The sequence below is a fragment of the Ostrinia furnacalis genome, unplaced genomic scaffold (genome assembly GCF_004193835.3).
Source record: "Ostrinia furnacalis isolate ACB-3 unplaced genomic scaffold, ASM419383v2 OfSCF1353, whole genome shotgun sequence".
NCBI classification, from domain to species: domain Eukaryota; kingdom Metazoa; phylum Arthropoda; class Insecta; order Lepidoptera; family Crambidae; genus Ostrinia; species Ostrinia furnacalis.
Window position 1 is genome coordinate 390,448 of NW_021131592.1, and position 20,756 is coordinate 411,203.

At 35.8% G+C, this 20,756-nt stretch overlaps 2 protein-coding genes across 2 annotated transcripts in view; both read right to left on the reverse strand.

Annotated features, from left to right (window-relative positions):
* Positions 1 to 11,971, reverse strand: part of LOC114352436 (uncharacterized) — a 35,947-nt gene extending 23,976 nt beyond the window's left edge. Inside the window, exon 1 of the mRNA XM_028304048.1 lies at positions 11,675 to 11,971. Within this exon, the coding sequence (XP_028159849.1) occupies positions 11,675 to 11,723 (49 nt within the window). The 5' untranslated portion in view covers positions 11,724 to 11,971. The remainder of the gene's footprint in view (positions 1 to 11,674) is intronic.
* Positions 471 to 7,932, reverse strand: LOC114352435 (ras GTPase-activating protein 1-like). Its single transcript, XM_028304047.1, has 6 exons — positions 7,805 to 7,932; positions 7,345 to 7,474; positions 5,829 to 5,983; positions 5,158 to 5,290; positions 4,501 to 4,659; positions 471 to 3,672 (listed from the first exon to the last, which is right to left on the reverse strand). The coding sequence occupies exons 1-5, from the start codon at positions 7,862 to 7,864 to the stop codon at positions 4,508 to 4,510; spliced, it is 630 nt and encodes a 209-aa protein (XP_028159848.1). The 5' UTR covers positions 7,865 to 7,932; the 3' UTR covers positions 471 to 3,672; positions 4,501 to 4,507.
* Positions 11,972 to 20,756: the final 8,785 nt, after the last annotated feature.

A 20,756-nucleotide genomic window follows, 5' to 3' on the forward strand; every position in this document is an offset into this window, starting at 1 on the left:
AATGATACCACACTTGCCATAATACCCATAGTTTTGAAGATATGGGCCTTAAAGTGAAGCGCGGCGGAAGGAAACTTGCCCCCCCTCCCCCTGCTACCACAGGGGGGGCTCCCGATGTCTACCGACGGAAATCCACTCAGGAGCACCCAAAGAACCACTGTTGCAAAAATGAGCCTTCTATACCAAAGTGGAGGGGTTCTTGCACTAAATTCCCTACTATCATGCATTTAATGAGGCTTTTCACAAATGGATAGAATGTATAGACTTGAATTTAACTAGAAACTGGTTGGTGTTAGTTTGAAATAAAACAACATAATTCATTTCTATAATTTTATTTTATACGAGACTGGATCTAGCACAGATAAAAATTTAATAGAAAACAGTACACACTAAAGGATAGAATATAAAGAGATTACAAAACAGTCACAAAATCTAGTTTATGTATTTCTAATTGTTACTTACTTTGTCAAACTTATACAGATGAAACATGTTTGTTTCAGAATCAACTGAAAACAATAAACTTTTGTAACACAGATTAGTTCGGATGCAACCTAAAACTTGCAACAAATCTGCCTGTTATTGCAGATATCAACAAGTGCTTATCAATCAATATAATTGTGATTTAAAAATGATCATCATCAAAATAGAAAAATATTCTCAGTAAATATTGCATTGAAAATAATATTATGAAACAAATAAAAAATATTATTATGTCCACAAAAAATATAGATATTTTATCATATTGTATAATTGTAGCAAAACATCTAAACAAATATTCGATATTGACAATTGAACTGTAACTAATTACACAATCCCATCTACAGCCACTAATTATTTCTGAATCAGAAAAAACATGTCAAAATTTTAACCAAATTCTATTGTTATAGTAATTTTTGAATTTCAGTATCAAAAGTTTTACATTATAAGGGCCGAATATTGCAATATTATCACTCTTTGTTACAATTTCGTGGAAAATCTAGTGCATACATTATATACTAACACTTCTAATTGGAGCGTAAATCAGTCTAGACATTGTCCCTATCATAAGCTAAACAACACACTCGGATATAGCAGTGGCACTCCACTAATCCTAAAGCTAATGCTAAATAAATAAATGAACGTCATAACTTCGATGCATTCAAGCCAGCAACAAGCTCCAATTCTTCATAACTGTCACAGTCGATTCATTAGAGAATCAGCGATTTGTTTTATGTAGGTAGTATACAAAAAGAGCATAGAAGGATAAAAACAATAAAAATCTACTAAAAACATTCAAATGTGACTTTTCCGTAATGTATTATTTCAGACTTAAATAATATCAGTAATGTGTTCTTCACATCTTATTGTTGTATTTTATTCTTCTATACTTTTTCGTTCAAGGGGTTAATTAAAAAATTGGTATCCCAGTCTCAATAAATGGAACTTAATTTATAACGTTTAGGGAAGCATTATTCAACATACTATTCAGTAGTTAATAAAAATAGAATCAACATATTATACGTTTTTCAATACAGTATCTCTACAAAAAAGCATAATATAGTTAGATGTGAAACTTGCTTTTTATTGCTATTTAATAATGCCCACTATTAAAGAAACAAAACTTAGTTAATAACATATTGTGAGCGATCAAAATAGAATAATAAGTACAGTTTATGGCACAAGTAAAATTATGTAGATGAAACTTCGTATAAAAAGGCAAATTAAAAGTATGAACTTATTACTTTGTTTAACTATAAAATTTTACCATTTTATAACTTTTTAACTGACAATAAATGAATGTTTAAAACGCTTTAGAACTCAAGTCTTCAAATAACCAATAAAATCACAGAGAAAAATGCAGTTATTTATATGAAAAGGAATAGTCAATAATTATCACAGAGAATCAATAAATACAGAGTTGGTGCACTGCAATATTTTAAGTGCTACGTCACATTTATAAGGTTCTAATAAAGTAAAGAACACCATTCGCCTAACCATGTCTATCACATTCATAATATTTTGCTACTTCATTTTTGGTGTCTTACCTGTGATGGTCGTCGATGCCTACACTAAAACTACGCCTATGCAGTACTTCTTATGACATACTTATTTAGTACTAACCTACGCAGGAGAGCTACATGCCTGAGTCTGAAATATTCTTCAAAGTTCCTTGTATGATCAATAACTTAATACAGATCCTTTACCGGTTCAAGAGGGTTTCAAGAAAAGAGCAATGTACTTTTATGTTCCTTATGCAACAGCCTTTATTACTAAACGTATTTTAAACTCTTTGGTTAATTATGAACTTTGTATCATTCAAAACTTTAGTGCCTGGAAAATCAAAATACAATCAGCTCACCTGCGCAAGTTCTACATAATACTCAAGTATAATATAAATGCTAAATAAGTTGTACACATAATAAAAGCGGTAAATATAAAACTTACAACTAAATCGTTACGTAATGATTAAAACTTTTTAAGTATATCCACAAATCTAAATGCGTGCGATCGAACCTTCGCGTTTGTAGCGCGCCATATTTAGCTTTGTGAATATACCTGAAACAATCTCAGTACGTTACAACTAAATTCAAATCCACCGTTATTGATTTTAGGATCAAAATCGGCTGACTATCAGCTCGAATATTTGCGATTACGAATATTCATCGGTCGATAACATTGTGCTACTCATTCATTCTTTCATTCAATTTTTAATGTTCCCGGCGTAGTCAGTACCAAAAGAAACGGAGCACCTTTTAGAAATATTATTCCAATCAAGCGATTATCTACCTCATTGCATTGAGTTAAGAGTCTAGATGCTGTTGTTTTCTGATTCATCATTGTGATCTCGCTATCTAGACATACAAGGGTGTCCATAATTTGATACCGCTATTCCAGAACATTTATAAGCGCATCGAGTAATATTAACTGACTCGAGCATGAGTCAGTAACATACTTCTGGCAAATAAAACCTTTAATTAGCTTCACCTTCTCCGTAATCACTTTGTGACCTTATAGTGCACGACACTCATCCAAATTACTCATACTTTGTGACCTTTTCAAATGCATTAATTACGTGAGTATCCATTGTCTTTGGAAGGCAACAAGTTGTGAAACTGAACCGCAATAGGTTCAATACTTTATCATAATCTACGCATCTAGCACGTCTACCCTTCTTACAGATACATCCATGAACTTAATGAAATAGTAAATGCTCATTCATATAAATCTTAATAAATAATGTCTAATAATAAATGTCTCACAATACTAGAGAGCGTCCACATAAATTAAATGCTTTATGGGCAGTTTAAAATTAATTAATACAATATGTTGTAAATTGTAATACAATTGCTACACCATGGGCGTTTAAATTAATTTTTAAAACGTGAGACAGGGTAATAATACCGAAACATTGTAATTAAATTCGGTGCGATAATTACCTAAAGAGATTAATTTTATTATAAATGTAATATTATCTATTGTTACTCTAAAGAGATAAATTTAAGCGGTGTAGTTTTAAACGCCCATGACTTTTGGCACGAGGAAGCATGGAAATAAATGTTGATTGCGTAATACGAGATTATAACATAATTGCTAAAGCTAACAATGACTACGCGTGTCCGACTAAGAGATACAACTTATCCTAAACCTTACTTAACGCGTTACCGATTTCCGATGGAGTTACGGCAAATTACCCTGAAAGAGATGATAAAAAACATTAAAATTGTCCACAATGTAGGTAGTTTTGATAATAGATAGCAGGAAATATATTTATAGGATATACAATTATTATTAGGCTACACATTTCGGTCCGGTCCGATCCGAGGAAGTTCACTATTTTCTGCTCGATTTCGCTGGTAGCAGGACTTGTTCCAAGTCCGTCTGGCTAGCTACCAGCATTTCGCCTTTAGTCTAGTCTGCGAGCACGTAGTTTTGTCTAATGACCCCAAGCTACCCATCCTTATCGCTCGCGCATAATTATGTTGCTGTCGCGCTCGCAACTCACTGCGGGCGCCCGTCGGACAGTCGCGACAGCAATATAATTAATTACGCGCGAGCGATAAGGATGGGTAGCTTGGGGGTCATTGGACAAAATTCTACGTGCTCACAGACCGGGCTTTAGTGTGACGTTAGAACAACAATGTTGTATTCCAGCAGTTAGAGGTAAGATGCCAGTACCTCTGTGGTCGAGGATTTCGGGTGAAGCTCGCTTTCACCTTCTGATCATCACTTGTATCAGATAAAAATTCAGACCAAGAGCTTCCTCGTTGTGGATAAAAAAAATGCTCTTATGATGATGGTAAGTAACCCTGGCTTGCACTATCTTATAACAAATGTCAAAAGTCTGTCAAACTCCATACAAAAACACCGGATTTATAGTTACGGTACCACTCGACTCAAGTACTGGACTAGTGGAACAAGGCTTGACAGAGTTGACAGTGCTTTTATTTTTCGTTACCTAGATCCTATCCTATCTAATCATGAGGAGTAAGAGAGTGTTTTGTTTTCTATTTGTTTCCTCACCTGTGTCCTATCTGATCATCTCGAGGTACTTGTGTTTGTGCTTGGTGAGCATCTCGGTGACGGTGACCAGCTTCCTGATGGCGGGCTGGCTCTTGGCCAGGCCTTGAAGCTCCGTGAGATGCGACACGCAGATGTGATGCAGTGTTGCCAGTTCTTTTGCTGTTTGAAGAAATAAAAGGTTTTGCTCAGTTAAGTAATGTTTGAGGTAGTCAGGATGCACATAGCAGTGACTGTTGTTTTACTTAAACTAAAACAAATTTTTGGTCAGTCTGGTACTGTCTGAGGCTAGCGAGTCGTTAGCATGCTAACTGATATAATGACCGTAACGGTACATGATATTTTACATGTATTAAGCAAATAACAGTTTTATTTTACATGACCATTCAACAACAATGTTAGTTTATTCCAAAGAAAAGTTTAGTACTTTTTTCAGGGTGGATTCGACCAAACAAGAGTAAATATTAATCTCAGAATAAATCGTAAGTTGTTCGATATTTTGACATATTTCCCATACTGAAACTGTCAAAGAGCCAGTTATACCAGGAGTTATTCTCGGATAAAAGTTTGGTCAAATCGGGCCTCAGTCGAAAATCGACGAGATGACTACTATTCCATACGTATCTACTTTAAGAATCAAATTCCTATTCACATAATTACCGATATCAAAGTTGTTATTGGAGTTGGGCGGCGGGTTGCCGGGGTCGGGCACGCTGCTGAGCTGGTCCAGGAACACCACCATGCGCTCCTTGTTCTTCAGGATGAACGGGTTCACCACCTCCATGTACGGCTCCTGTGAAGTACATGACGAGGTTTTCACTGTTACCACTTCGATTACAGTTGAAAACCGTCAATGCTTCTCAAACGATGTAGCTTCCTATGTCAGAAATGAAGAGGTTCTTACTTATGCCGCTACGATTTGATCGATCGAAATTACAAGTTTTGTAAAACATTATAATATGAAGTCTTGGTCTAAACCAGAGCCAGTGTGAGAGTGCATGGCTAAAATTGGACTCTCCAAATTCATCACTTAAAATTGTACGTGCCTTAATGAATTGAGGAAGGGAGTAATTACTGAGCAGGCATCCTCAATCCTTGGTCTCATCATTGACCAACATTGGCAGGCATTAGTAAATTAACATAGACCAGGACTTCCCAACCGGGATGCGTTAGGCGCGCCGAAAGAGGGCACAAAATAACTTTTACAAGCAGACATTAGCGGATGAATACGAACCCTAATGACATTTAGAAAAGACCAAAATGAACCTTACACCGGCAAACATTCACAAATGAATTAAACTTTAACAACATTACAATAAAGTCGCATTTACCTTGGCGCCGAACTCGATGAGGTTGGCCAAGTTCTGCAGACACTTGGCGACCATCAACAGCGAGCGCTGCGCGTGCGGCGGCGGCGCGCTCGCCACCAGCGCCCAGGCGCGCGGCTCCACTAGCGCTGGGCAGATCAGCCGCAGGAAAATGAACCCTGTGTGGACGACATATGGACCATTATTGAGGAAATGTTTCTGCGCGGCTCTAAGGCCTCAGCCTCGAATTTAGCGGGCAGCGGCGCGGGAGCGGGGCGGGCAACGCAGACCCGTTCTCGAAACAAGCGGGCAGCTCGCGCGGCGCTTTAGCGGCGAAGTGTTGTGTTCGGGGTTGTGTTGTCGAGATATTTGTTTTTATTCGCAAACGAAATGTCTGAATAACGGAGACAATTTTATTTCGATTCAAATTTATTCCTAACGCTCGATTTTTTGTGGGCAAAAGAAGGAGTGCGCTGCCCGCTCGTTGCCCGCTCCCGCGCCGCTGTTTTCGAGAACCGGTCTATTTGATTTTACGCATAAGATCCTGCCGCTCCCGCGCCGCTACCGCCGCCGCCCCGCTGCCCGCTAAATTCGAGGCTGAGGCCTAAAGCCTGGTCCGTGAGCTCGCACACTCACTGCGGGCGCCCGTCGCACAGTCGCGACAGCAATATAATTACGCGCTAGCGATAAGGATGGGTAGCTTGGGGTCATTGGACAAAATTCTACGTGCTCACGGACCAGGCTTTAGTAATGCCGGGCAGATCAGTCGCAGGAAAATGAACCCTGTGTGCACGAGATATGGAGCATAATTGAGGAAACGTTTCTGCGCGGCTCTAGTAATGCCGGGCAAATTTGCCGCAGTAAAATGAACCCTGTGTGCACGAGATATGAATCATTATTGAGGAAATGTTTCGGGTAACTTTTTTTATCTGTCTCAAGACCAAAGGTGTGTTACAGTCAGCGTCAAATAGTTCTGACACTGAAGTTGGTACCATCGAGTCATGACAGGATCCTATTTTGGTTATAAGTCTTGCACCGCAGATAGGGTTAAAAAAAAGTTATTTTAGTCATTGTAGTAGATATGTAAATTAAAGACCATTGGCAAAGCAAATAGGTTGAAATTTCTTCTTCTTCAATAGTTGGGATTGTTGTAACCTAACATCTACTTGATTGGACAAACCTTAAAGTACCCTCCAAAGCACGAAATGCAGCACATAGCGACAAGTATGAGAGCACATTCAGTGGCACTGTTGAAGATTTCGTGGTATTGCAGCACTTCAGAAATATTTGCACAGGCGCACATTGGTTCTCAAGTACTACCAGCACAAATACCACCACTGTTTTAGACGATTATCACACTGCACCGCGCTCCGCGTGGCTACATATAAAGAATCCCGCGCGCAGACGCGTTTTCAGTGTGTTGTGCCGCGCGTGTTTTCTATACAAACTGAGGTACTTGCATACAATGATTAAATCTGTCGTCCCGCGTACCGCGGCGGAGCGCGGTGCACGGTAATAATCGCCTTACCATCAAACTTACCAGAAACAACCCGTGTCCTGACAAATCTCTCGTTAGGCCACTTGGCGACGGCGGCGCGCTGCAGACAGCCGCATAGATAGCGAACCGGCCGCGGGCACGCTTCAGGCGACGTGAAGATTGACAGCGTTATCTGAGACAGAATAAGGTTGAGTTTTGTTTGTCAAATTTACAGGTAACGCACGGGCGATGTAAAGATTGACAGCGTTATCTAGGATACAATAAGGTTGAGTTTTGTACGTTATAGTTATAACAAATGTGATAGCTTCAATGGGGTGGGCTAACCTAAGCCAAATAAATATGTGCAAGTGTCTCTTTATTACGTGGATCATCGCTAAACGTTCGTTTCGTTCAAGTCAAATTTTTATTTACGAAGAAGAAGAATTCCTCTATGTTCCTAAAATAAAGTCGTTTTATTTTTTTTAATAACAGACACCGTTATGCTTATCCTATAGCCTCTTACCTGGTCAAGTATCATGAGCAGAAATTCAGCATTATTGCAAGCGTCGTCGGGTGAATCCATCTTGGTGGGATTCAATTCTGCTGATTGTTTAGCATCTATCAGCTTCTGAACTGTCTCCGCGATTGCCGCCTGAAATTAAAAAAGACAATAATAAATAAATAAATAAATATCCTTGGACATTTTACACTATGCTTCTAGTCCCAAACTAAGAAAAACTTGTACTATGGGTACTAGACAAGTCATTCCACAGCAGTCCATCCCAAATTTGTATCGCTGCTAGTTGGCCGTACTTTAGGTGCAGTCCTGTTGTCCCCCCCTGCTTGGCCCCCCTGGGGGAGCCAACAGGATTTCGAAATCCTGTTGTCCCCCCTGGCTAGGGGAGACAACAGGACTAGATTTTCAATCAATGATTTGAGGACTGTTGTCCCCCCTGGCAAACATTGGGTATTTAGAAGCCATATATTTTTGTAACATTTAAGAAGTTCTGGAGTACCTGACTAAATGCCATATTGCCAAACTAAATACCTAAACGTAGGATGTCAAATAATAATTAACATTTAACGAAAAAAATATAAGTTGTTGGTACCGGTAATATTTCTGACTATTCCAAAATCTGCTTTACATGCTTTTAAATAATATAATACAAGTAAATGCGAAAAAAACTTTATCTGTCTGTCTGTTACGAATTCACGCATAAACCATTGAACCGATTTTGATATTTGGTAAAGAGATAGTTTTGAGTCCCGGGAAAGGACTTTGGACAGTTTTTATCCCGGTTTTTTAAACAGGAATGCGCTCTATATTTTTTTGTGACAGAAAAAAATATGCGCTCTATATTTTTTTCTGTGACAGAAAAAAATTTACGAGGACAAAGCTGTAAACAAAAGCTAAGTAAGTATATGCTATTCTCATGTATAAAAAATATTGTCTTCTGTAAAGTTGACTAAAAATCCGTTTAGTAGTTTTNCTTCGCGCTCGACTTGGCGGGGGCACTGCCGTGCCCCCAGATCAACTGTATGGTCATACATGATGCGGGCTGCGTTTACTTCGACCTCATTGCTGCCTCAGTGTGGCAAATCCTTCAAGTATTGACCCCATTGGGGTCAATTTGATAACTAGTGTAATGAGCACGACACTATTCGGAGTCATGAACCTTTTTAGTGTACACTAAACGCCCGTATTAAAAAACGATGCTTGCTTAAGTGAAGCAGCAAATCGAACGCACAGCGTTGAATAGAGCTCTTTGATTAGTTCGTGTGTGACCCTGTGCGTCCACGTGCACTGTGGGACCTCATAGTAATGTTTGTGAATACGGGCGTGATAACTGCGGCTTGCAAGCGGTCAAGAAGATGTCCAAATGACATTATAATATCATGCTATACACTGTGTCTCATGTAGTTGTAATACCTAGGTGTAGTTTTTCAACAAAAAGTACCTACAGTCTAATGTGCGATCGAATCTTTCAGTTGCTAGGCTAAAAATAAAACTTAATATATGTCTGTTTTTATGTGCGAGCAGATCCTTGGTATTTCAATAGGTAATAAAATATTCTTTGAAAATAAATTTTCAATCTTACGATCCGGATATTTAGATGATAGGCAAGCTTTTACATGACTGTAATAAAAAATGAAAAGCTGAACTACTTATAGAGAATGTTAAATTAAAAAGAAGAACGGTCATCTGTGACCCAGGCCCGACAGAAACGAGACATACCTCAGTTTTTTTGTCATGTCTTAATTAGTTAAATTATATATTTTTTATATTTGAAATCTATGTATAACACCAAAATATTACTCTTTGTTTTTGTTCAGGCGTTATACAAAAACTAATACAAAATGGCTATTTATCACCGAAATTGGTAAATGTATGTACCTAAATGTCTATTACAGCTGCTATGGAATGTATCTAGGTGACCTGGAGATACAGCCGGATTATACAGGGTGGAAACAATAATAAGTTACAAAATCCAAAAATTCAATGTTACCAGCTTCCATAATCTGTACCCTATTGTTGGTACCATTTGAAAGAGCTCGTGAAGCACTTTCAGAATCAGTAACTAGTTTTTCGATATCTTGTATAGTTTAGAAATAATCGAGTGAGATTACTTATCATTTCCACCCTGTATAATCCGGCTGTATCTCCAGGTCACCTAGATACATTCCATAGCAGCTGTAATAGACATTTAGGTACATACATTTACCAATTTTGGTGATAAATAGCCATTTTGTATTAGTTTTTGTACAACGCCTGACCTGAACAAAAACAAAAGATAATATTTTGGTGTTATACATAGATTTCGAATATAAAAAATATATAATTTAACTAATTAAGACATGACAAAAAAACTGAGGTATGTCTCGTTTCTGTCGGGTCTGGGTTTTTTTTGTATGGGGCATGACCGTTCTTCTTTCAGGTTCATTCTTGGGTATGAAGACATTCTAGGTTAACTTCTGTCTTAAATTGTTAAAAAATAATTCAGGAACACGTGGAGTACAATGAAATTAATTTACGGTCCCTTGCAGTGAGTTTTAATTCAAATTCAAATTATTTATTGCATGTCACATGGGTAAAAGTCAGTTTTTAAGAAAATCTTCTCTGACTGACTACTCATGCGTGCTCTATTTAAGTTGAAGGAAACCCTTACCACGTACATTTTTGTTTAATGTACCTAAAGTCCACTTCGCGTTATTTTTATCATTAAAGTGATTATCACTTCTAAATGTGTTTATTACCGCCCACCATCTAGATTTGCGCCGAAAATGGCTTATTCAAAGGAGCCGACAAGCGTCTAAGTGAGACTGATAAGCCATAGAAAAAATCTGTCCATATAGATGTGTAATGATGTAACATAATAGATAGGTAATCTTTACACTGCGATAATATTGTCTTTTTTAGATAAAATAAAGTGTTTTAGCAGACACTATTAAAATAGAAAGTTCTTAAAAGATTTATCTTAAGATAACTCACAGGATATCGTAAAATTGAGTTTATCGTAATGTAGATATAACATTTTTGAGAACGAATAAGCCAACCGAATTGATAACCTACTCCTTTTGTTGCAGTCGGTTGAAAATTCGTGGTTTATGTATTTAGCTTTTAGATTGGGTTAGGAGCTTAGAGTTTGGCTCTATTGATCCGAAGATCGCCAGTTCGAATCCCAAGATGGCGACAATTCAAAAATCACGTTGTTTCAAGCTCTACTAACACCAAAACTTAACCGGACATTTAAAATTAAAAAATCCAATAATAACTTACCTACACGTGATGACGTTAATTGGATTGAATTTTTTTTTTATATTTTGCATATAAAAGAATGTTTAAAGTCCATAGTTAAAGTATTCTTGTAGTCTGTAATGTCTCTTAAAATCTATAAAGCATTAAATTAAAACCTGAGTTGTTGGTTGAATTTTGATATTCAGACAACTCACAGGGCCCAAAAGCCGTTTAAAATGTACAATGGCTCCCCAAAATTGTATGGCAACATTTCTGTCGCCTTTATAATGCAGATAAACCGGAATACAATTCAAGAATATGAAAAGGAACACCTTTATGACTCCTCTTACAATCTACAAAATACGATCGTAAAATGATTAATATTATCAATTCAAATTATACTTACTCTACTAATCTATCACATTACATTGTTAATGTATGAATGATTTTGCATATTGACAGGTTATTGAACTGATAACCGAGATTGTTAAGGAATTTAGGAGAATTTTCTGGTAATTATCACTTTATTGCATTTCCCGATCAAATAGTTCTGTCAATATGTGTATTGCCTTAAGAAAAACACGTAATAAACACTTGTGTTAGGCAGAGGCCATGAAAAAATAATAAAATCTACGAATAGAACGAATCCATTCTTACCCAGCAAGAAGATGCAGACCGCCAAAATGTTTTGCTTCCAAAAGTACATTTTCACTAAACTATTTACTTAAAAAACTATGAAAATAATCCAGTTTTCTCATCGACACATTTTTCACTTCACTAAAATTACATGTTTACCTAAAAAGCAACACTATAGACATCATTTTGAAATATAAAAGGTATATATTATCCACTATCACTAAGAAATAACGTTTATATAATATTTTAAATGGTTTTCTTTAGTAGAAAAGTTTCGCGTGGTTTTTCCGGAGTGTGGACGCGCGTGCTCTCTGTACGAAGCAGTGTGTCCGACTGATAAGTTTTTGGCTGAAGAAAATTAACTTCATGGAGTCTGTATATTTTCTTTATGGGGCAGTCTTTTTGGCCAGTGCCATGGTGAAAAAAGGAAAGAGGTTTAACTGGAAAGGAATAATTTATGCTTTTTGGTCATGTCTGTATCAATTGTAATCTTAGGGATCTTGTGTTTTGTACTTTCGGTTATCTTTTAATAAAGACGTCGACGTTTTTCTAATGTTTGTTTGATGATTTTTTCACAACAAATCAAGAGTTTAAAGAGTGCTTTCAGGATTTCGGGAAAAATGACCTGAAAATTATAAAACTGATGCTGTTAGGGATCTCTCTTAATTTTTCCCTTAGCTACAACCACAAGAAAACCAACTAGTTCCAGAGCAAATTATCTGGATGTAAACAAATCGTTCAATTGTTTATGTTTATGCTCTACGACTACGACTTCTAAATTATTTATTCTGCTGTCTCTACTATTAAATATTTATGAAAGTGACGTGACAAATAACAGTGCCTAATACTTTGTCTAGATTTGGGCACGCAATGGAAATTAATGGAAGGTGTGTGACCAACATTTTATGAGTGAATGGTAATGTGGAGGGAAAGGTATGAATTAAGAATGATAAGAATGGCTGAAAAGGGAATTTAATTGAGCTGATGATGAATGAAAATAGACAGCGCAGCGTTCAATGAGAACTAACTAAATCTAAGGCCAGAGACCTTTAATTTTTTGTTTTTCACTAACCAATAACCACTTCTCAAGGTTTAGATTTACCGTCTTTGTTGATTTGGGGACTTTGTTCCAGTTTATAAAATAAGGAACACAAAATCTGACTTTGATTAAACTGAGTTCTGTGAAAAATTGACTTTTTGGTATTTTGTATATTGTTTTTCCTTGAATTATCAAATACATAACAACATACTAGCATATTCTCATGATTTTGTCAACAATTTATAACATAGCAAGGAATGTTGTGTACAGTATTTACCATGACCTATTGACGTTTGGTTCCGCTTATTCATTTGTAGGTGTACCTACGCGTGAATTTATTTCAAAATTTCTCCGATTTCGAGACAATCTTGAAAAGTAAGTTCCGTACATAAAAATGAACTTTTTTACTTACCTATTTATTTATAACGGCTCAATAATTTATTTATTTATTTATTTATTTATTTAAAGGCACAACCACAGAATACAATTCAATAAAATTACAATGATAACTTAACTAGGTTTCACATTTAAATTATATTCCTATGAATGTTGCACACAACATTTATATAAGAATAATTAAGATATGGAGCTTGAACAGGTTAAATATCAGTGGCTACGTTTACTTACTTAATGCATAATTCAATTGATTTTTTAAATGAGTAAAAATTTTGAAAATATATATCTAAATTGGTGGCATTATCATTATATAATCTGCACATTCGAAACAGAGGGTTATTATATGCTACATTGTTGCTGCAAACAGGAATACAGAATAATTTCAACCTTCTCTTACTACCGCTCGTCTTAAGTGATAAATGTACGTATACGTAGATATCTTTTTTATGATGGATAAACTGTCGGTATTTTATCAAAACATCAGAGGTACCAAATCTAAAACCACTGAAATAGCTAATTCAATATTAATAAACAATTATGATATAATATGTCTGTGTGAGACATGGCTCAATGAATCCGTGGATTCTTCCGAACTGTTTGATGAGAGGTATATTGTCTACCGTAAGGACCGCTCAGTTGAATTTATGAAAAAACATAATAAGGCACACGGCGGCGNGTCAGAGGTACCAAATCTAAAACCACTGAAATAGCTAATTCAATACTAATAAACAATTATGATATAATATGTCTGTGTGAGACGTGGCTCAATGAATCCGTGGATTCTTCCGAATTGTTTGATGAGAGGTATATTGTCTACCGTAAGGACCGCTCAGTTGAATTTATGAAAAAACATAATAAGGCACACGGCGGCGGCGTTCTTATTGCAGTTAAAAAGTGCCTGGTTTGCATGGACAAGGTACTCACAGATACTTGTGTAGAGAATGTCTGGATAAGCCTGCATTTGAGATACATAACCTTGAACATAATAACGGTTTACATACCCTCCTATATACAATATGAACAATTCAAAGAATTATTAGATCGTGTTGAGAGCATTTGTTCCTTTTCATCTGAACATACACTTATAATTGGTGACTTTAATCTCCCAGAAATTGATTGGTCTAGCAACAAACCGACAACTACAACCAATACTAAAATCGCTGCATTGCATGAGTTCATTTGCAGGTCGGACTTAACCCAGTCTAATTTTATAGTAAACTCTCAGAGAAAAATTTTGGATCTTGTATTGAATAACTCCGAGACCTCATGTATTGTTACTGAGGCTCAACCACTAAGTCGTGTAGACGTTTATCATCCACCTTTAGAAATTACTTTAAATTACCTATAGCAAAATAAACCTGTTGAAACAGAAACCTGGCAAAAAATACAGATTTCATAAAACTAACTTTCTCGCATGTAATTCAGATCTTAGTGAAATAGATTGGGATTAGTACGCTGACTTGGGGTGTGACAACTTCGTACAGGTGTTTTACAACCACGTTTGGGAAATAATAGAAAAACATACTCCAATGTCTAATTCGCAAAATTCGTGGCCCACGTGGTTCTCCCGTGGATTGATTAAAATATTAAAAGAGAAAAATAAATACCACAAAAAGTTCAAAAAATACAACAATCCACGCGATTTCGACTCATTCACTGTACTACGATCTAGAGCTAAAAATGAACTCGATAGGTGCTATAAAACTTATTTGGAAAGAATTAAATTAATACCTACGTATTCTGTGATTTATGAAATTATTAATTTATAATGGTTTAAAAGACGCTTACTCGTTCGTCACAGGGTTGTATACAACCTACCTTTAAGGTTGTATACAACCCTGTGAGGAACGAGTAGACGTACAGGCGACAAACAATGGAACCTCAACAATAGGGGTACCTTAAAGGACGTAGCACACTTATTAACTCGGAAAGGGATCGTAACCGTATCAGCTCGAGGCGGTCAGTATTCTTTGTATGAAATATGAAATTTCGCACGGTAACAGCGATTGACAGCGCGCGAAAGGCGATACGTTGTTGATCCCTTTCCGAGTTGATAAGTCTGCTATGACCGTCACTAAGGAACCCTAAAAGTATGCCCACTAATGCAATGAATTAGTCACATTTGTAAATATCAACGTAACGAGTAGATTTCCATTCGATCCTGAGCAAAATATTTGAAGTCCCCACGTACTCCATACATCTAGGGCAGGGATGGCGAACCTTTATGTATCAACGTACCACTTTTCTAAAAAAAATGTTTGACAAAGTCATAGACGTGCTATCAAAATAACACCTAAAAATGCTATCAAGTACAAGTGACAGGACCTTACTCTACAGTGGCACTAACTGATAAGGGCAAATACCTTTATTCAAAACACATTATTTACTATTTATTTATTTATTTATAGACTTTATTGCACACACAACAATGTTTAGTACAAAAAGGCGAGCTTAATGCCATACGTCATTCTCTACCAGCTGACCTTGAGCAAAACAGAGATATTGAGTAGGCGGTGCTGAAAAGCTACAAAAATGTACACAATATAATACATAAAATATTATAATATATATATATTTATACAAAATATACAGGGTGTTTCTTGTAAGGTGTCAAGCCGAAGGCAGGTGATAGGTGAGGACTAGACCTATCGATTTGACCCCCATGTATGTTCTACGATTTTTCATAGTTTAGAAGTTATCGTCAATTTTGTGATTTTTTCAAATTGTATGACCCAGTAGGCTTTAAATTTTTGTATCTTTTTTTTGGGTCGACTTTTCTCAGATTTCTTTTTTTTGACAGATTCCCTATTAATTGCAGATTTTTGAAAAAAATAATCAACTTCCTATCTTTGATGCAAGATACAAAATTTTTGCTAGAAACATAAAAAATATGCTATTAGCGGAACATTCTAAAATTTTTAACTTAAAAGTTAAAAAAAAAGAAGAAATTCCATAGGTCCAAAATAATTTTAAAAACTGCGCAATTTTCTGAACTTTCATAATAACACAAAAAAACATGTACTTAATAGGCCATTATTTTCTGTAATCGCTCCACTAAAAAATTTTAGAATGTTCCGCTAATAGCATATTTTTTATGTTTCTAGCAAAAATTTTGTATCTTGCATCAAAGATAGGAAGTTGATTATTTTTTTCAAAAATCTGCAATTAATAGGGAATCTGTCAAAAAAAAAGAAATCTGAGAAAAGTCGACCCAAAAAAAAGAAAAACAAATTTAAAGCCTACTAGGTCATACAATTTGAAAAAATCACAAAATTAACGATAACTTCTAAACTATGAAAAATCGTAAAACATACATGGGGGTGAAATCGATAGGTCTAGTCCTCACCTATCACCTGCCTTCGGCTTGACACCTTACAAGAAACACCCTGTATACATAAATACATAAGTACATATAATTTATATAAAATGGATGACGAGAGGTAAGGGAGGGAGGACAGGAGAGGATAAGGGAGAAAAGGAGAGATTTACTATTTTATTTTATACTAAATTTTGTGTTTGGTGGCGTGCCTCAAATATTGTGGCGAGTGCCATCATTGGCACGTGTGCCATCGGTTCTCCATCCCAGATCTAGGGCTTTGGCTTCCCGCCAGGAGATCGCAAGATACGGCGCATTTTTATCGATTTTATAGCAATTTGCAATGGTAGTAAACTTTAAGATAGTGTTTGTTTACTGAACACACTTGTTTGTTGTTCACCAGGAATTTTTTAAAAACAAGATTTATTTTGAAATGTTTTTTTTTTGTTACATGGTTGCAACATGGTTGGTATTATTTTCCTGCTTGTGTCATGAAAACAGTGGCTTATGTGTTTGTGAATAGTTTACCGGTTTTAATTAGATATTTTATAAAGAACTTGAGACGAGTTTTTATGTAAGAGATTTATTTTTACATTTTACCCGATAAGTTCTTATAAGCTTCCTTATGAAGCTTAAATCATCATTTTTTAATGAAATTCAAGAAGACTCTACGTCTTTAATTCAAGCAGAATAGAAGCTTTTGTTAACAATTTAAATTATTTTTTGTAAAAAATGTTAAAAAGTTGTTAAATAAACTTTTATTTTATTTTTTTATTTTTTTTATTTAATTATAGGCAGAAGTAGAAGTTGGAAGTATATTTTATGGGGTCGACCATAATTTCTTATTTAAGGAAAATGAAATGATATAAGTAGTAAGTAGTTCATGAAATAACAAAGTAAGTATTAATATACAAATGGACTTGAAACAAGTAAACACTTTATTGCATTTCCACACAAAAGTAATCTGCCTAAACGGTATTTTATGACGGAAACTACACAATAAATAAAAGAAAGACACGTATTTTTGTGAATACATAATGAAAACAATAAAGTTTGTTTTCGGTATTTAATTGAATTGATTCCGTCATCTATTTTTTTTTCGTCAGGAAAATACATTAATTTGTATACCCACCAGCCGCGGGGGCAGTTAGTGGGTTATGTGGGGTTCTCCCTGCCAAGGACAGGGCCTACCCACTAAAAACCTGACGTTGCCCTCGGTAGCCATATGAGTCGGGAACGCGGGACATCACTATTGGCTTCCGTCATCTATTTATTGCATACTTCATCACCTGGCTTTTTTACACAGACACTAAAATATTCATATAGGTAAACCTTCCGGAAAAAAGCACCGACCCCGTTTTACCCCTTTAGGGGTGGAGTTTCGTAGGATTTTCTTACCGGATGCCTACGTCATAACATCTACGGTCTACCAAGAAATAGGTAGTTAAATATCTTATTTTAAGGATAAATACATTGTCTCCGCCTACGGAAGCTCCACAACATAACGGAATGCATATCGGCGTCCCGCCACCTTCTCGTGTAGACAAACAACCAGTAAAATGGTTAATTTATTGATTTTGTAGACCATAGATCTCACAGGCCCATAAACTTGAACGTCATAAACGATATCCGCCATCAATCAATGGTGTCAAGAGGATTTTCAGTCAGAATTACTATGATTTGGTTTTGCTTAGGCTGAGTTGCACCACCTAACTTTGACCGTAACTATAACGATAACCGGTGTTTTTTTATGGAATTTAACAGATTTTTGAGGTTTGTTAAAGTCAAAGTAAGATGGTGCAACCCAGCTTTAGTCTCGAAATGTACATTCAAAAGCGTGTCAAGCTTATCAATGTCTCAATGTGACTTCTTACTCCCATATTCACAAACGATGCTTGCAATCGAACGCACAGCGTTGAATAGAGCTCTGTGATTTGTTCGTGTGTGACCCTGTGCGTCCACGCGCACTGTGAGACCTCATAGTAATGGTTGTGAATACGGGCGTTATTGTAGTTGCACTCGTAATAGGCGCTATGTTTCAACAAAAAACGTGATATAATGCTGTTCTATTTATTCTTCATTGTCCTGAAATGTACAGTTGACTTCCTTATATATGTAGAGCAGCCTACTTACTTGACCTTCACTGGTTAGGTTGTTATTGGCGGTCAAGCTGTAGATCCTGGCTACACAGGAGTTGCAGTGGTGGGAACAAGAGGTGGGAATAGTCCCGAATGTAGAGCCTAGCTCTGATTAAAGCTATCGGCTGAAATGATGAGGAGGATTATAATGGGCATTGAAATCACCAGAATGATACATTGTAGTATGTTAGTTAATCTGTGAAAGCTTGAAGAAGAAGCAAGTTATGGTGGCGGTGATAAGTATTTTAAAGCGTAATTTGATATTGCACTGTTATTTTTTTTGCCTTTGTGCTCTTCAACCTTCAACCAACCTAAATTGACATTGTTCTTTTGTAACAAACATTATTTTATTACATTATTTGGCGAAAAACAACATTTTATTATGCCAATTATAAGCTTAAAAATGCTGCTTATCTTATTACACTGAAATACTTTTTATTGAATACTTTAAATTGGCTCTTTGAAAAAGAAAATAATCTGTATCAACAAATAAATTGGCGCTTTTTTGGCTTAACTACTCGTAATAATGTTTGCTCACTATCACATATTTGTCAAGTTATTGTTCATCCGATAAGATAAATATTAAATATCGATACGTGGGATAGTCATAAATTTATTTTTAATTAGCAGGCATGTTTGATAGATAATTCTTTTTATTTTTATACTTTATCGCAGGTGAGCTGCTAAATCAATATTGATATCAAAGATCTATAAACACGTTCTGAAAGAATGATTGGGTTTTTGGAAATTGCTGTAAAAAGATAACACTATGCAACACCAAAAAAATCACTGATACCCCGAGTGATGATTCGTATTAGGTATACTTAGTAAACAACAAAAAACAAATTCATAACTTTGTATCACGTCCCAAAACATAAATAATAGAAATCTTTATTTACGTTCCGCAACATGTGGTTAAGGGTAGTTATAAAATTTTATCATTGATGTGTACAAAAGTCATCAGAACATTTAGATTACTCATAAATCTACAAAATGCCGCGTGTTTGTGTTAATTATCCTGACTTATTTTGTTACGTTTGTGGTCAATTTACTCCTAAAAGGCAATCACAAATCACCAGATTTTCATGAAAAAATTAACAGGATGCTGGATGCGTATCACAAACTAGGATGCAATATGTCATTGAATATTCATTTCTTACACTCCCATTTAAGTTTCTTTCCGGATAACATGGGTTCAGTAAGTGATGAACACGGAGAAAGATTTCATCAAGAAATAGCAGAGTATGAGAAGCGTTACCAAGGTAGATGGGAGCCAGCGATGCTTGCAGATTACTTTTGGAGCCTCCAGAGGGATACTGACACTACTGACCATAAGAGGAAAGCCAATCGATCAAAAAAAATATTTTTTTAATGTAGAATAACAATCTATGTTCATATTTCATTAAATAAAATCAATAAATGCGTTTCACTAATAAACTTGATGTGATACAACAATTTTATTTCAATATTTCAAACAGTATTAAGGTGGTGAAACATAATTACATACTGTGAACCCAGTGAATTTTTATTTTTTAAAATTTGTTGCATAGTGTAATTATTGCAACAAAGTGATTTGTCAAAAGTATTTTTAATTATGTAGAGAAAGACACCTGTAGAGTCTCGTTGATAAATTATAAGCATACTTAGCTGTGTGAAATCTTTTATCTTCTGCTATATCCTAATGTATAAAAAAAATGTGCTGATACCACCTGGAAATCGGAACTTATAACTTTTATTGGATTGAGATAGTCTACCTGAAAATTGTAACTACTTTGGTACTCCAATTTCCCAACTGTTTGAAAAGAGCTGATGAAATATGTATCATGACGTCACAGTTTGTATCTTCAAAAGTACCTTCCTATTGCCGTAATAAAATAGCTAAAGGACAAATTGCGAAGACAAACCCGCATCTAATTTATGCCTTTGCCTCATAATTAAAAAAAACTGACACTGCAGTTTTCAGTGGTCTGTTTTTCACCGCAACAACATGAAAAAAATATAAGCCCAGTCCACCGGACACCGCAAACGGGCGCTGTTTGTCAAACAACGTAATCGAGAATCAATGCTGATGACGACGCAGCTTGACAGTGATTAATTACTCTGACGCACCCCTCTACCTTTGGCACAGATTATAGTTATGTCAAGTACAATATTGGTTTAAGTATCTTCGGACCATGTAGATAGAGACCCTAATTTGTGTTATGTAGTGTAATA

Coding starts and splice junctions, on each gene's coding strand:
- LOC114352435 (XM_028304047.1), bottom strand. CDS start 7,864: ATGGATTCACCCGACGACGCTTGCAATAATGCTGAATTTCTGCTCATG. Junction 5,291..5,828: donor TCATCGAGTTCGGCGCCAAG/GTAAATGCGACT, acceptor TGTACTTCACAG/GAGCCGTACATGGAGGTGGT. Junction 4,660..5,157: donor CAATAACAACTTTGATATCG/GTAATTATGTGA, acceptor TTCTTCAAACAG/CAAAAGAACTGGCAACACTG.